This window comes from Oncorhynchus kisutch, linkage group LG23, assembly GCF_002021735.2.
Source record: "Oncorhynchus kisutch isolate 150728-3 linkage group LG23, Okis_V2, whole genome shotgun sequence".
Taxonomy (NCBI): domain Eukaryota; kingdom Metazoa; phylum Chordata; class Actinopteri; order Salmoniformes; family Salmonidae; genus Oncorhynchus; species Oncorhynchus kisutch.
This window is the reverse complement of record NC_034196.2, coordinates 11,927,856-11,945,835: the sequence shown is the minus strand read 5'-3', so window position 1 is coordinate 11,945,835 and position 17,980 is coordinate 11,927,856. Positions and strand designations below refer to the sequence as shown.

At 44.4% G+C, this 17,980-nt stretch overlaps 1 protein-coding gene across 3 annotated transcripts in view; it reads right to left on the bottom strand.

Moving 5' to 3' along the window:
• unc5cb (unc-5 netrin receptor Cb) overlaps nucleotides 1-17,980 on the bottom strand; it is a 202,612-nt gene that overhangs the window by 15,185 nt on the left and 169,447 nt on the right. For all 3 annotated transcript variants that reach the window (XM_031802490.1, XM_031802491.1, XM_031802492.1), the window contains 2 exons: nucleotides 5,010-5,201; nucleotides 2,594-2,941 (listed from right to left, as the gene is read on the bottom strand). In XM_031802490.1, coding sequence (XP_031658350.1) covers nucleotides 2,594-2,941; nucleotides 5,010-5,201 — 540 coding nt within the window. The remainder of the gene's footprint in view (nucleotides 1-2,593; nucleotides 2,942-5,009; nucleotides 5,202-17,980) is intronic.

Genomic DNA, 17,980 nt, shown 5'->3' with positions numbered 1-17,980 from the left:
CTCCTCTCGCTCCCCCCTCCCTCTCCCTCTCCAGGGAGTCATGCTTCAGTATGACGTTAGTCCCCATTGCAGGCCATGTGTAGAGGATAAGGGTGATCCCTGGTGAATAAGAGGGGAAGCGGTGTCAGGATCACAGCATCATCTCCTGTTCATAATGAAATAATGGAAAGCTAGAGCGCCCTTGGATGGTGTGTAGTGTGGGAAGGGGGATGGAAGGAAGGCATGGAATGGGGGGATGGTGTGAGAACGATCTCTGTGTCAGTCCAGCCTCCACAGAGGCTCTTAATCCTGTTATTACACTGTGCTAAGTCACTTTAAGGAGGCAGCTCCTAATAACAGTCACCACGAGGAGACCCTGTCAGCTACTAACTAAGGCCTGCTCTAGAACTGTACCATTGGGAGAACTGATAAAGCACCTCAAACCAATGTCATTGTGAGTGTATGAAAGCACCAAATCTCCAATCTAGTCTAGACAAAGTCCAAAGTGGTCTGGTAATTGCTTATGGCTAGGGCCAGATGCATCTGCAGGGACGTTTTCTTAGAAATAACTTAACAGCCTTACCGGAATACTTATTCAGTTTAAAGTTCATTGCTTGGACACACCTACTGATTCAAGGGTTTTTCTTTATTTGGACTATTTTCTACATTGTAGAATAGCAGTGAAGGCATCAAAACTATGAAATAGCACATAAAATGACAAATCACATGATATCTACAGCAGCTTTGATTGGATTGATCCTGTCAACATCATACATCAACATCAAAACCTTAGCTAGCAGTCATCGTCAACGATCTACTGGCAAATCCTTTTCAATACTTGTCATATGAAGAGAAATTATGAAGAGAAGTTATAGATAAAACATATCGGTGCTCATCGGCCATTGGACATAAACATTACACAAGTTGGGAATCGCAAATTCAACTATGATCGGTTTTGGAATGATTCAGTGGCTACAAATCCCTAGCCTGCTGTTCAGTGGAGTGGATGTGTGGTCCCAAGTCTGGGTTTAAGGGTCTCTTTTCCAAGTTTAAAAGGATAAACATTCAACATTGGCCATGCTGTCAATCCAGCATAATTTCTGCCACTTTCAAAACAACTGGAAACTCGGAACTGGGAAATCTCAGAGTTCAAGACAACTGGGAACTCGGGAAAAAACGAGCTCCGACTGGGAAAATACATTTTGAACGGTCATCCAAATCAGAATTCCAAGGCCCAAGGAACTTGAGCCTCTTTCTAGAGCTCCGACCTGAAGATCACTAACGTCATGATTCAACCTTGTTTTTTTCCCGACTTCCCAGTTGCCTTGAAAGTGCCATAAATCCCAAGAATGCCAGACTTCGATGACAAACATTTGCCATCAAAGGACCGCCGCGCCACCTTCCTGTTCAAGTGAGCACAGCACAACAAGCCGAGTCCAAAAATGTATTGTATGCTGCTGTATAAATGATGTAATATGCTAATATATTGTAGCTAAGAAAGTAATATTAAGTGAATGTTGTGTCCCTTTTCCCCTAATAATTTAGCCCACTGTTCTGACTTGGTGGTGCACCTGTAACCTATTAATAAATGGATCACTAGTCACTTTAAACAATGCCACTTTAAATAATGCCACTTTAATAATGTTTACATATCTTACATTACTCATATCACATGTATATACTGTATTTTATACCATCTACTGCACCTTGTCAATTCCGCTCGCTCATCGATATACTTATATGTACATATTCTCATTCACCCCTTTAGATTTGTGTGTATTCGGTAGTTGTTGGGGAATTGTTCGATTACTTGTTAGATATTACTGCACTGCTGGAACTAGAAGCACAAGCATTTCGCTACACTCGCATTAACATCTGCTAACCATGTGCAAGTGACCAATAAAAATGATTTGATTTGATTTTATAGCCTGTTTTAGAGGAATGTCATTATCGAATATTGAAAGAGCTTTCATTGTCTGCTTATATGCCCACTTTATTCATCCCTCGGTTCTGACTTAGTGTACAGGAAGAATACTGTAATAACAGCCCGTGTTCTGACTTCTGTCCCTGTACATTTCAAAAGTGCTGAACAAATATTTACATTGACGACATCCATCCCAGCTCGCTCATTAATGTCTTAATCGAAATTACAGATTGCCTCTTATCACTCGTCGTTCCCTTATGCCATAGTTTGTACATCTCAATTTGTCAGTAGAAACCACATTTGTTTAAGCAAGTCAACCATAACTGCCATGTTTTTTTTTTACAAAGGGAGTAGATGAGGCTGAATGAGCTGTTTTGCTGCCAGACAAGGCTCCGCTGATAGCCAGGTGTAGCAGTGGTAAGATGTTGGGACTGCTGTTGGGACTCTGCTGTTGGGACAGCTTTATGTCGGCCCTAACACTTTGTGGGCACCGTTTGTCACTGTTATGGTCCAATGAATGTATTGTTTAGTGTTGTGTTGGGGCTCTGCTGGCATGCATCATTTATTTGATTGTCCTATATTAAGAAAACCATTATTTGTCACTTTACTCAAACACACATAAAAAAAATACTATACACCAACCCACTTTGAGACTGTACCACACTTCCTCCTCCTTAGACAGACCCATACCTGAGTTGGGGACGATGAGGTGCCCCCCTAGAGAGTTGAAGGAGCCCAGGGCGGTACAGGAGGGGTCCCTGGTACCGGTACGGAGCAAAGTCTGGGTTTGGGTCCTCCTCCCCATGGTGTCCCCATCCAGCAGGCAACGGGGCAGCTTGGGGGAGAAGTCAGACAGGTCCTCGGAGGGGGTGACCAGACCAGAGGAGTTGTAGACCTTGATCTTCAGGTTGGGCAGGGGGTCCAGGAGGGGGGAGTTGGTCATGGGGATCTTGTCGGCTACGTCGTGGAGGGCGTAGACGGGTCCACGGTACATGGCTGCCGCAGAGGTCAGGTCAGGGGGTGCCGTCAGAATGTCAGCTGGGGACAGGAGAGGGCAACGCTGATGTCAGTGGTAAGACTAGGGTGTAAAGGAGAGGTGCAGCCAGACCAACACACCATCAGGACCAGTCAGTATTGACCTGTTAAAGGCCTAATGCAGCCGTATTTATGTCAATATAAAATCATTTCATGTGTAACATTGGCCTTCATAATGGATTCCCATTGACGAAAAATTGCTTTTTAGAAAAAACTTTCTCAAGCAAGACTTTTGCTGGTCTGTCTGGGATTGGTCTGAGTGGGGGAGGGGCTAACTGAAAATGTTCTGTTATTGGCAGAGAGGTTTGGAACTCTCTTTGTTATTGGTCTATTAACCAATTTACTGCCTGGTGATGTCAAGCCAAAACGCTCACCCATGCAAACATGCTGATTAGAAGGTCCTGTGTAGATTGTACAGGAAATAGCACATTTCTTCACACTTTTACAGTGTTAGTTTTATCAGCTGTTGTTCACCATGATATGAAACATCGGAAAAAACAGACTTTTGACGGTACTGGGCCTTTAAGAGGCTTTGGGTAACATTTATTTTTAGCTTTCGGGTAAAACATTTTGTGGGGTTACACGGCTGGTTTCAGCTCTGTCCTGCTTAAACTCTACTAAACTGTGTTGAGTTATGTGTTTACTTGCCAGCTCTACACATAAACCGTGTGAAGAGTCCTGTTACTCAGAGCTCCTAACTATAGCTCTGCAGCACGGTGTGTCATAAGGAACAGATGGCATCATTATATAGCAGTTTACTTAACAGGTACACACATGAATATTCATGATGGGTGTTGAGTGGGCCGGTGGGGACTGTTACAGTAACAGCCTCTGTGTCTTCACACTGCTCCTCATCCTCTCTACCTTACACAGTGTAAGAGAAATTGAAATCATGTCAATATGTATTTACCACTATGGTAAATAGCTAGCGGTGCTATTCGAATAGTGAGCCTATTTGGATTCAAAATCAAAATCCACATTGTGTCGTCGTCATGCGGCGTGTTTACCTGAGGGCCGACGACAAGGCACAGAGAGGTAAATGAAACACCTGTAGTGTGGTCTAATGTCTCCCTTTGTCTCTATTTCTCTCTAACGGCCAGGTGCAGGCTGCCATAGCAACCCGAGTTGGTTGATATAAGCTTTAGGGGTCCTCGGAACTGGCATCTCTTTTTATATCCCTCTACCTGTCTCAGAACTGGCATCTCTTTTTATATCCCTCTACCTGTCTCTGAACTGGCATCTCTTTTTATATCCCTCTACCTGTCTCTGAACTGGCATCTCTTTTTCTCTCTCTCTACCTGTCTCTGAACTGGCATCTCTTTTTATATCCCTCTACCTGTCTCTGAACTGGCATCTCTTTTTATATCCCTCTACCTGTCTCGGAACTGGCATCTCTTTTTCATCTCTCTCTACCTGTCTCTGAACTGGCATCTCTTTTTATCTCTCTCTACCTGTCTCTGAACTGGCATCTCTTTTTATCTCTCTCTCTCTGTCCATCGCCTGACTTAATCACCCCAGCCTAAATCTAACATCACCCTCTCCAAAGAAATATCAAATTGTTCAAGCCACATGCCTCCATCTTCCTACTTCCCCCAGTCCCAACCTTTTAGCACAGCCTCTGTCCTCAGCCCAGTCAATCCTGTCCTGACCAAATCTAATTACAGTTGAATACACCACACACAGAGAGACGTAATTAAGCCTTAATGATAGCTGCTAGATTTTCCTCCCTCCCTACTTCGTAGTGACCGGCATTCTAATAGAGCCAGTCTCATCACTTCGCCCACACAAACATCCTGGGTAACCTTTCTCTGCTCCCCACCTCATCTCATCTGCAGTCAAACACCACCATCTGCATTCAGATCATTATCTCTGACACACATCCGCTTTCAGCGTGTATGAGCCAATTAGGTCTGTCTGTCTCAGCAGGTTAATGATATGGGCAGAGAAGTCAACTTCCTGGTAGAGACCTCATCATTAACACGTCACACAGACAGGGAGGTTGTGCGACACTCATTTATCACCTGTTATTCTGATACGAAAATACACAAACACACACACCCCCTCCTCCTACCTGTTCGGGCCGTCTTGATGCTGACGGGCTGGAAGCCCCCGTTGAGGGCCGAGGTGTCTATGATGTCAGAGTCAAAGTCGCGGTGGTTCTTCCTGTAGACGAACAGCGCCACGATGACGGAGATGACCAGACACATGATCACAGCGATGACGACGCCAACGTACAGCGCAACGTCATCTGTACTGGGGGCAGCTGGCGGGAGAGAAGAGGAGAGAAAGAGAGAGAGAGAGTCTCTTTAAATATGTAATCACCTTATAGGGTACATTTAACTCCATTAGTCACGTGATAGGCAGTTGTATTATCAGTCTTCTAATAAAGACAGTATCAGTACCCCCAATATCCTGCTCATTGAGTATTTAATAACATCAGTCACTCATCAACATACTAGGAATTCATTCTGGTCCATTATATACAATTCCACCTTTGCATCACACGCCCTTCTAGAAAAAGACATGTGGGTGCTGTTGGAGTATATGCACTGCACATGGAATGTTCAAGGACATAGTGAAATGTCAAACCCGTACTGGTCCAATGTCCTGATAATGACAGTTTAATGTGCCAGGAGTTTAGAGTTGAAATGAAGGGCAGATTAGATAGACAGCATTACAGAGAGCGAGCGAGAGAGAACAGAGAGAGAGAGAGAGAGAGAGAGAGAAAGACAGAGAGAGAGAGTGAGGAGAGAAAGAAAGAAAGAGAGAGAGAGTGAGGAGAGAGAGAGAAAGAAAGAGAGAGAGAGAGGAGAGAGAGAAAGAGGAGAGAGAGAGAAAGAGAGAGAGAGAAAGAGCGAGAAAAAAATAGAGAGAGAGGGAAAGAAATTGAGAGAGCGAAAGAGAGTAAGAGAGAAGATCGAGAAAGAGAGAGAGCGAGAGAGAAAGAAAGAGAGAAAGAAAGAAAGACAAGGAGAGAGAGAGAGAGAGAGAGAGAGAGAGAGAGAGAGAGAGAGAGAGAGAGAGGAGAGAGAGAGAGAGAGAGAGAGAAGAAAGAGAGAGAGAGAGAGAGAGAGAGAGAAAGAAAAGAAAGAGAGAGTGAGGAGAGAGGGAAAGAGGAGAGAGAAAGAAAGAGAGAGAGAGAGAAAGAGCGAGAGAAAAAAATAGAGAGAGAGGGAAAGAAATTGAGAGAGAGAAAGAGAGAGTAAGAGAGAAGATAGAGAAAGAGAGAGAGCGAGAGAGAGAGAGAGAGAAAGAAAGTTAAAATAGTGAGAGAGAGAGAGAGAGAGAGAGAGAGAGAGAGAGAGAGAGAGAGAGAGAGAGAAAATAGTGAGAGAGAGAGAGAGAGAGAGAGAGAGAGAAAATAGTGAGAGAGAGAGAGAGAGAGAGAAATAGTGAGAGAGAGAGAGGGTGAGAGAGAGAGAGAGAGAGAGAGAGAGAGAGAGAGGGAAAGAAAGACAGAGAGAAAGAGAGAGAGAGAGAGAGAGAGAGAGAGAGAGAGAGAGAGAGAGAGAGAGAGAGAGAGAGAGAGAGAGAGAGAGAGAGAGAGAGAGAGAGAGAGAAGAGAGAGAGAGAAAGAAAGAAAGACAGACAGAACAAAGAGAGAGAGAGGGAAAGAAATCGAGAGAGAGAGAGAAAGAGAGAGAGTAAGAGAGAAAGAGAGAGAGAGAGAGAGAAAAGAGAGAGAGAGAGAGAGAGAGAGAGAGAAATTGTGAGAGAGAGAGAGAGAGAGAGAGAGAAAATAGTGAGAGAGAGAGAGGGTGAGAGAGAGAGGAGAGAGAGAGAGAGGAGAGAGAGAGAGAGAGAGGGAAAGAAAGACAGAGAGAAAGAGAGAGAGAGAGAGAGAGAGAGAGAGAGAGAGAGAGAGAGAGAGAGAGAGAGAGAGAGAGAAAGAAGAAAGACAGACAGAACAAAGAGAGAGAGAGGGAAAGAAATCGAGAGAGAGAAAGAGAGAGAGTAAGAGAGAAAGAGAGAGAGAGAGAGAGAAAGAGAGAGAGAAGAGAGAGAGAGAGAGAGAAAAAGAGAGAAGAGAGAGAAAGAGAGAGAGAGAGAGTGAGAAAAGAGAGAAAGAGAAGAAGAGAGAGAGACGAGAGAGAAAGAGAGAGAGAGAGAGAGAAAGAGACTATAGAGGGGTGGGATATTGTATGACATGCATGAAAGCATTCCCCGTACCATGGTATGCATTACCATTAGCTCTGAATAACACAGTCACTACAGTACAGTAATAGCATAGATCAATGACACATCTGTGAAGCATAGGTTGTAACAAGCAGATCAAAACGCTGGTTCAAAAAGATATGTTGGTCAGCTGTTAATTACAGGGACCTGTGATTGAGTACATACACTAACATTCCTCTATTTCTCCAGCTTTGTTCTCTCATTTCTCTGATAAGATCTAGAAATATATTTCTCCTTTCATCTCTCCCTCCCAGAGCTTTTCTTCCAGCTGGGGAATGGGTGATTTTAAGAGCAGAGGTTTGGTTCTGTTCGTTCTAAATGGCTGTGTGTGGAACCCAGACTGTAATGACAAGCCATCATTATAGTGGGACAGTTGAAGATGGATGGCCTTGGAAACAGTGTCAAAGCCTTTTGTGATGTTGGTAATTGTAAAGAATATCCTTCACTGTCAAAAAACTGACATGCGAAAAATAGAGCCTTCTTTACAGGTGTCTAAATGCCGCTGGAAAAGTGTGTGTGTGTGCGCGGGGGAGTGTGTGAGAGAGAGACAGAGAGAGGGAGAAAGACAGAGAAAGTTAGAGGAGGGGGAGAGAGAGGGACAAAGAGGGAGCGAGAGACAGAGGGGAGAAAAAACAGTAAGAGAGAGGCGAGAGAGAGAAAGAGAGGAAGAAAGACAGACAGAGGAGAGCAGAGAGAGGAGAGAGAGAGAGAGAACAAAGGATTTCAAGCCGTGTATGGTGAGATGTCGTGAGGGAAAAATCAACACTAGTAGATGGGAGTCCATAAATTATCAGTAATCAAAAGAGAACATCATGGTACAAAGGCTCAGATCAAAGAGCCATTGATGGCTTCATACTGTATGACTGGAAAATGGATTCCAAATGGTGTTGATCAATGGTGTACCAGTAGATGGCAGTATTAACCACTACTCCAGCCCCCACAGCCATAAATCACTAACCGGTATGAACGTTGGACCATTTGCGTATATTAGCCTGATGTCTTTAAGTGATGCAGATGGCACTCAATCTGAGTCCTCTATTTTCACATGCGGGGGTGGGAGGCAGAGGGGGAAAGAGGGAGTACTTAGGCAGCAGAAGAAATGTTCTGGGAGAACGGAAAAGTATGGTAAATGGAAATATGCGCTGTAGGCTATTTCTCGCATTACGTGCGCTGTGCCGTTCTGTCATAGCGTATAGGATGTCAGTGTTGTTGTCTACAGTATCATAGTGCAGTGCTGCTGTCGAGTTGAGTCTTTCTACTGTCTGTTTGAGTATAGTCATCCTCAGCTGGTTGGGCGTTCGTTCAGACAATGTTTAAAGGCACTAATCAGCGTCCAGGATCAAAGCTGTGCTGCCCGCTGCCCTTCACACACACAGTGTAATGATGGTGAGCCAACACATTAATATCCTGAACGCAGCCCTGCCCCAGAGAAGAGCAGCCTTTTGACCCCGACATCATCTGAGTTGACCCAGCCTTGACCCTGACATTATTTGTATTTTTGCACTGTCTCTATGCACACTCACAGGACTCTACACACTCATGCACACTGGCACTCCAACACACACACACACTTAATTTGCTCACACACACACACACACACACACACACACACACACACACACACACACACACACACACACACACACACACACACACACACACACCATAATACACTGATGCTACTCTGTTTATCATATATTCTGATGCCTAGTTACCTTATCCCTATACATACCTTCCTCTATCACTCCAGTATCCCTGCCAGCTACCCCCTATACATATCTACCTCCATCACTCCAGTATCCCTGTCCCCTTCCCCCTATACATATCTACCTCCATCACTCCAGTATCCCTGTCACCTTACCCCTACACATATCTACCTCCATCACTCCAGTATCCCTGTCCCCTTCCCCCTATACATATCTACCTCCATCACTCCATTATCCCTGTCCCCTTACCCCTATACATATCTACCTCCATCACTCCAGTATCCCTGTCCCCTTACCCCTATACATATCTACCTCCATCACTCCAGTATCCCTGTCCCCTTACCCCTATACATATCTACCTCCATCACTCCAGTATCCCTGTCTCCTTCCCCCTATACATACCTTCCTCTATCACTCCAGTATCCCTGTCCCCTTCCCCCTATACATATCTACCTCCATCACTCCAGTATCCCTGTCACCTTACCCCTACACATATCTACCTCCATCACTCCAGTATCCCTGTCCCCTTCCCCCTATACATATCTACCTCCATCACTCCATTATCCCTGTCCCCTTACCCCTATACATATCTACCTCCATCACTCCAGTATCCCTGTCCCCTTACCCCTATACATATCTACCTCCATCACTCCAGTATCCCTGTCCCCTTACGCCTATACATATCTACCTCCATCACTCCAGTATCCCTGTCCCCTTCCCCCTATACATATCTACCTCCATCACTCCAGTATCCCTGTCCCCTTACCCTATACATATCTACTTCTATCACTCCATTATCCCTGTCCCCTTACCCCAATATATATCTACCTCCATCACTCCATTATCCCTGTCCTCTTACCCCATACATATCTACCTCCATCACTCCATTATCCCTGTCCCTTATCCCTATACATATCTACCTCCATCACTCCAGTATCCCTGTCCCCTTACCCCTATACCTATCTACCTCCATCACTTCATTATCCCTGTTCCCTTACCCCTATACATATCTACCTCCATCACTCCATTATCCCTGTCCCCTTCCCCCTATACATATCTACCTCCATCACTCCATTATCCCTGTCCCCTTACCCCTATACATATCTACCTCCATCACTCCAGTATCCCTGTCTCCTTCCCCCTATACATACCTTCCTCTATCACTCCAGTATCCCTGTCCCCTTACCCCTATACATATCTACCTCAATCACTCCAGTATCCCTGTCACCTTACCCCTACACATATCTACCTCCATCACTCCAGTATCCCTGTCCCCTTCCCCCTATACATATCTACCTCCATCACTCCAGTATCCCTGTCCCCTTCCCCTATACATATCTACCTCCATCACTCCAGTATCCCTGTCCCCTTCCCCCTATACATATCTACCTCCATCACTCCATTATCCCTGTCCCCTTACCCCTATACATATCGACCTCCATCACTCCAGTATCCCTGTCACCTTACCCCTATACATATCTACTTCCATCACTCCATTATCCCTGTCCCCTTACCCCTATACATATCGACCTCCATCACTCCATTATCCCTGTCCCCTTCCCCCTATACATATCTACCTCCATCACTCCATTATCCCTGTCCCCTTCCCCCTATACATATTCTACCTCCATCACTCCATGATCCCTGTCCCTTTACCCCTACACATATCTACCTCCATCACTCCATTATCCCTGTCCCCTTACCCCTATACATATCTACCTCTATCACTCCAGTATCCCTGTCCCCTTACCCCTATACATATCTACCTCCATCACTCCAGTATCCCTGTCCCCTTACCCCTATACATATCTACCTCCATCACTCCAGTATCCCTGTCCCCTTACCCCTATACATATCTACCTCCATCACTCCAGTATACCTGTCCCCTTACCCCTATACATATCTACCTCCATCACTCCAGTATCCCTGTCTCCTTCCCCCTATACATACCTTCCTCTATCACTCCAGTATCCCTGTCCCCTTACCCCTATACATATCTACCTCCATCACTTCATTATCCCTGTCCCCTTCCCCCTATACATACCTTCCTCTATCACTCCAGTATCCCTGTCACCTTACCCCTATACATATCTACCTCCATCACTCCAGTATCCCTGTCCCCTTACCCCTATACATATCTACTTCTATCACTCCATTATCCCTGTCCCCTTACCCCGATATATATCTACCTCCATCACTCCATTATCACTGTCCCCTTACCCCATACATATCTACCTCCATCACTCCATTATCCCTGTCCCCTTATCCCTATATATATCTACTTCTATCACTCCATTATCCCTGTCCCCTTACCCCGATATATATCTACCTCCATCACTCCAGTATCCCTGCCCCCTTACCCCTATACCTATCTACCTCCATCACTCCAGTATCCCTGTCCCCTTACCCATATACATATCTACCTCCATCACTCCATTATCCCTGTCCCCTTACCCCTATACATATCTACTTCTATCACTCCAGTATCCCTGTCCCCTTACCCTATACATATCTACTTCTATCACTCCATTATCCCTGTCCCCTTACCCCAATATATATCTACCTCCATCACTCCATTATCCCTGTCCTCTTACCCCATACATATCTACCTCCATCACTCCATTATCCCTGTCCCCTTATCCCTATACATATCTACCTCCATCACTCCAGTATTCCTGTCCCCTTCCCCTTATACATATCTACCTCCATCACTCCATTATCCCTGTCCCCTTACCCCTATACATATCTACTTCTATCACTCCATTATCCCTGTCCCCTTACCCCGATATATATCTACCTCCATCACTCCAGTATCCCTGTCCCCTTACCCCTATACCTATCTACCTCCATCACTCCAGTATCCCTGTCACCTTACCCCTATACATATCTACCTCCATCACTCCAGTATCCCTGTCCCCTTCCCCCTATACATATCTACCTCCATCACTCCAGTATCCCTGTCCCCTTACCCCGATATATATCTACCTCCATCACTCCAGTATCCCTGTCCCCTTACCCCGATATATATCTACCTCCATCACTCCATTATCCCTGTCCCCTTACCCCTATACATATCTACCTCCATCACTCCAGTATTCCTGTCCCCTTCCCCCTATACATATCTACCTCCATCACTCCATTATCCCTGTCCCCTTACCCCTATACATATCTACTTCTATCACTCCATTATCCCTGTCCCCTTACCCCGATATATATCTACCTCCATCACTCCAGTATCCCTGTCCCCTTACCCCTATACCTATCTACCTCCATCACTCCAGTATCCCTGTCACCTTACCCCTATACATATCTACCTCCATCACTCCAGTATCCCTGTCCCCTTCCCCCTATACATATCTACCTCCATCACTCCAGTGTCCCTGTACCCTTACCCCTATACATATCTACCTCCATCACTCCATTATCCCTGTCCCCTTACCCCTATACATATCTACTTCTATCACTCCATTATCCCTGCACATTGTAAATATGGCACTGAAACTGACCCTGTATGTAGTATGCTTACTTACTTACTTTATCGTGTTCTTCTGATTTCTTATTTTTATTTCTCGTGTGTTTTTGTTCTACCTTATGTTATGTTCAGCACTACATCGATATTGAATACAATTACTGAATTGTTGGGTTTAGAGCTGGCGAGAAAGGTGTTTCACTGTACGTGTGTACGTGACATTAAAACCTGAAACATCAGACGGGGAGATACATTGACGGCTCGCTATTTAAAGGGAAACACTTAAGCTTTTAGTGGCCATTTCACAAATAACATCTTGGGTTAGGAAGGTTATGTATTTGCCATAAGTGCACAGCGCCATGCGAACACTAGGATTAAAACGCCACAATACAATAACAGATCATGTAACTTTGGTTGAAGGTTTATGAATATGGCAAGAATATGGCAGATGCCGTGTGGGGATTCCAGTACGCAGGCATTTTAAAACATTCACTTCTTTCAACCCCTATCAGCTCCCCCTATACAGCCCTCAGTATACCCCTTGTCTGAACATAGACATCACATTAAAGACAGCAGATTCTCCACAGATACATATGTTAGGCCACTAATCCCCACTCTGACGCACAGCAGAGGAGAGAACAAAACCGCCAGAATCAAATGATGAAAGTCTGAAAATGCCATTTCACTGTGCTCCCTTTGCCAAGCTCCCCTGTAGTTATTTAACAAATATCCCCACCTTCGAGGAATCTCCTATCCATGCTTTGATGATAAAAGGCAGCAACCTGCTAAGTGCGAGCATTAAAATGTATCACTTAGATTAATACATCCCTTTGAACACGAGCAACTGTCGGAAAAGGAGAAAAATCAAACACTTCATTTTCTACGTAGAGGCGGAGCCCGAGAAAGAGGTAAAAGAGAGAGCGAGAGCAGACATAGAGGTGTAACATTTCAGGCAGACTCGGTGCCTCAAGTCTTGGATGGACTCAACTAATAAAAAAAAATGGACAACCTGACCAGAGAGGTCTAGGATCTTAAGAACAGTTTGCAGTTCTCCCATAGAGAGGTGGATGTCCTGAAAGAGACTGGTAGCCAGATGACAACAAACTGTAAATCCAAGCGAGACGGCATAAAGCACCGTCTGTGAATCATCATTACAGATGACTGGGGAAACAGAGAGACACAATCCAGGAGGAATAACATCGTTGTGGATGGCATAGAGTCTTCACATGAGACCTGGATGGAGTCTGAGGAGAAAGTCTGAGGAAAAATTTTCACTGAAAAGCTGCAGATCAGAGGAAGATTGAGGTGGAGCGCGCCCACAGGTCTGGAAAACCTGCAACCAACCCAGATGACACACCCAGGCTAATAGTGGTCAAGTTCCTAAGGTTTAAGAACAAGATGGCTGTTCTGGAGAGAGCCAAGAACTTGAGAGGAACCAACATCTTCATTAATGAGGACTACTCGAAAGTTTTACACCAGAGGCGGAAATAACTTATGCCAGCCATGAAAGCTGCCAGAGAGCGTGGGGACATTGCTTACATCCACTACAACAGGCTCATTGAGTGTCAGAGCCTAGTTTCCGGGAGTGAGAGAGCCTAGCTTCCGGGAGTGAGAGAGCCTAGCTTCCGGGAGTGAGAGAGCCTAGCTTCCGGGAGTGAGAGAGCCTAGCTTCCGGGAGTGAGAGAGCCTAGCTTCCGGGTCACTAGCTTTAGCCCCACATCCCAAACACACACATACACTAACTGACACTCACAAGTGCCTGACTGACTCTATTAGCCCGAACAATGTCCTTGCCAACCGTTGTGTGTTTGTTTATTTTGTTTCTTCATATTATGTCCATCTCCGATACCCAGGAAAGAGTTTAAAATAACCCATATTAATATACACCGAGAGTACAAACATTCAGAACACTCTTTCCTAACTCTTTCCATGACATACAGTGCATTAGGAAAAGTACTCAGACCCCTTGACTTTTTCCACATTTTGTTACATTACAGCCTTATACCCCATAATACACAATACCCCATAATGACAAAGTAAAAACAGGTTTTAAGAAATGTTTGCAAATGAATTTTAAAAAACAACAGAAATACCTTATTTACATAAGTATCCAGACCATTTGCTAAGAGACTCGAAATTGAGCTCTGGTGCATCCTGTTTTCCATTGATCATCCTTGAGATGTTTGTACAACTTGTTTGGAGTCCACCTGTGGTAAATTCAATTGATTGGAAATTATTTAGAAAGATACACACCCATCTATATAAGGTCCCACAGTTGACAGTGCATGTCAGAGCAAAAACCGAGCAATGAAGTCGAAGGAATTGTCCGTGGAGCTCTGAGACAGGATTGTGTCGAGGCACAGATCTGGGGAAGGATACCAAAACATTTCTGCAGCATTGAAGATCTCCAAGAACACATTGGCCTCCATCATTCTTAAATGAAAGAAGTAAGGAACCACCAAGACTCTTCCTAGACCTGGCTGCCCGTCCAAATTGTGCAATCCGGGGAGAAGGGCCTTGGTCAGGGAGGTGTTCAAGAACCTGATGGTCACTCTGACAGAGCTCCAGAGTTCCTCTGTGGAGATGGGTGAACCTTCCAGAACGACAACCATACTGCAGCACTCCACACCAATCAGGCCTTTATGGTAGAGTGGCCAGACGGAAGCCACTACTCAGTAAAAGGCACATGACAGCCCGCTTGGAGTTGCCAAGAGGCACCTAGAGGACACTCCGAGCATGAGAAACAAGATTGAAAGCAAGATTGAACTCTTTGGCCTGAATGCCAAGTGTCACGTCTGGAGGAAACCTGGCACCATACCTACGGTGAAGCATGGTAGTGGCAGCATCATGCTGTGGAGATGTGTTTTAGCGGCAGGGACTGGGAGACTAGTCAGGATTGAGGGAAAGATGAATGGATCAACGTACAGAGAGATCCTTGATGGAAACCTGCTTCAGAACACTCTGGACCTCAGACTGGGGGGAAGATTCACCTTCCAGCAGGACAACGACCCTGAGCACACAGCCAAGACAAGGCAGTAGTGGCTTCAGGACAACTCTTTGAATGTCCTTGAGTGGCCCAGCCAGATCCTGGACATCCAACCTGACAGAGCTTGAGAGGATCTGCAGAGAAGTATGGGAGAAACTCCCCAAATACAGGTGTGCCAAGCTTGTAGTGTCATACCCAAGAAAACGCAACGTTGTAATCGCTGCCAAAGGTGCTTCAACAAAGTACTGAGTAAAAGGTTCTGAATACTTACGTAAATGTGATATTTCAGTTTATTATTCATACATTTGCAAACATTTCTAAAAACCTATTTTGGCTATTTTATTCATGTGTGTAGATTAGATTTTTTTCTACCATTTTCAAATAAGGATGTAACGTAACAAAATGTGGAAAAGGTCAAGGGGTCTGAATTTTTTCTGAATGCACTGTAGACTGACCTGGTGAATCCAGGTGAAAGCTATGATTCTTTATTGATGTCACTTGTTAAATCCACTTCAATCAGTGTAGATGAAGGGAAGGAGACAGGTTAAAGAGGGATTTCCAAGCCTTGAGACAATTGAGACATGGACTTTGTATGTGTGTCCCATTCAGAGGGTGAATGGGCAAGACAAAAGATTTAAGGGCCTTTGAACAGGGTATGGTGTCAGGCACACCCGTTTGAGTGTGTCAAGAACTGCAACGTTGCTGGGTTTTTCACACTCAACAGTTTCCCATGAGTATCAAGAATGGTTCACCACCCAGAGGACATCAAGCCAACTTGACAGAACTATGGGAGGCATTGGAGTCAACATGGCCAGCATCCCTGTGGAACGCCTTCGACACCTTGTAGAGCCCATGCCCATGTGAATTATGGCTGTTCTGAGGGCAAAAGGGATGCAACTGAATATTATGTTAATATTAACGTTTCACCCAGTCTACATAGCCTTACAAATAAGATTCATGAAATCAATAACTTGCTAAGATCAGATAACATTCATATATTGTCCATCTTTGAGACCCAGAGGATTCCTTTGATTATACAGAAGTAGCAATGCATGGATATAAGATCCACAGAAGAGACAGGAATGCCCATGGGGGAGGTGTTGCTGCATATATTCAGAGCCATATTCCTGTCCACAGAAGAGACAGGAATGCCTATGGGGGAGGTGTTGCTGCATATATTCAGAGCCATATTCCTGTCCACAGAAGAGACAGGAATGCCTATGGGGGAGGTGTTGCTGCATATATTCAGAGCCATATTCCTGTCCACAGAAGAGACAGGAATGCCTATGGGGGAGGTGTTGCTGCATATTTTCAGAGCCATATTCCTGGTAAGCTTGGAGAGGATCTCATGTCTAATGCTGGTGAAGTGTTGTGGTTGCAGGTTCACCTGCCTCATCTAAAGCCTATTATTTTGGGGTGATGTTATAGGCCACCAACTGCTAACATTCATTATCTGGATATGTGTGCAATGCTTGATACGTTGTTTGATTTTAACAGAGAGTTGAATTGTTCATGAAGCTGTCCACTCGAGAGGAAGCTACTCATTATAACCAGTGTCTGTAATCTAGTTCAGGTTATTAATCAACCTACCAGGGTATATACAAACAGTACAGGAACTATATCATCCATGTGTATTGATCACATTTTCACCAATGCTGTAGAGCTCTGCTCTGAAGCTGTATCCATACACATTGGATGTACTGGCCATAATATAGTGTCCATAGAAAAGCCAAAGTTCCAAAGGCTGGGCCTAAAATAGTGTATAAGAGATCATACAAAGCTTTTGTACTGATTCCAATGTGTCACGCCCTGACCTTAGATACTTTTTTATGTCTCTATTTTGGTTTGGTCAGGGCATGAGTTGGGGTGGGAATTCTATGTTTTCTATTTCTGTGTGTTTGGCCAGGTGTGGTTCTCAATCAGAGGCAGCTGTCTATCGTTGTCTCTGATTGAGAACCATACTTAGGTAGCCTTTTCCCACCTGTGTTTTGTGGGTAGTTGTTTTTTGTTTTGTGTCTGCACCAGACAGAACTGTTTCGGTTCGTTCATTCTCTTTGTTGTTTTTGTATTTCAGTGTTCAGTTCTATCAAAATATCATGTCCACTTCTTCAAACAGCCGTTACACAATGTTCAATCTAGAAAAATATCTGTTGGTTTGATATGTGTAATGTGGAGCATCCAGATGCTGCACTTGATGCATTTATGAAATAGTTTCTTCCAGTTATTTATAAGCATGCAACTATTACGAAACTGACTGTTACAACTGTTAAGGCTCCATGGATTGATGAGGAATTGAAAAGATGTATGGTTGAGAGGGACGAGGCAAAAGGAGTGAGGAATAAGCCTGGCGGCACATCTGATTGGTAAATGTACTGTAAATTGAGAAATGTGACTCAACTGAGCTAAAACAGATGGTATTAAAAAACCAAGATAAATTACATAAAGAATGATGTGAAAAAGCTTTAAGTTTTCTTTAATGGAATGTTAAACATGTAAAGTATGGTGCACCGCAGGGCAGCTCTCTTGGTACTCTTTTCTATTTTTAACAATGATCTGCCACTGGCATTAAACAAAACCTGTGTGTGTATTTAGTGAAATCAATGCAGCCCTAAACAGAGTTTCTGTCAGTTTTAGAATGGCTTGCTAGTAATAAACTAGTCCTGAACATCTCTCAAACTAAGAGTATTGTATATGTCACAAATCAT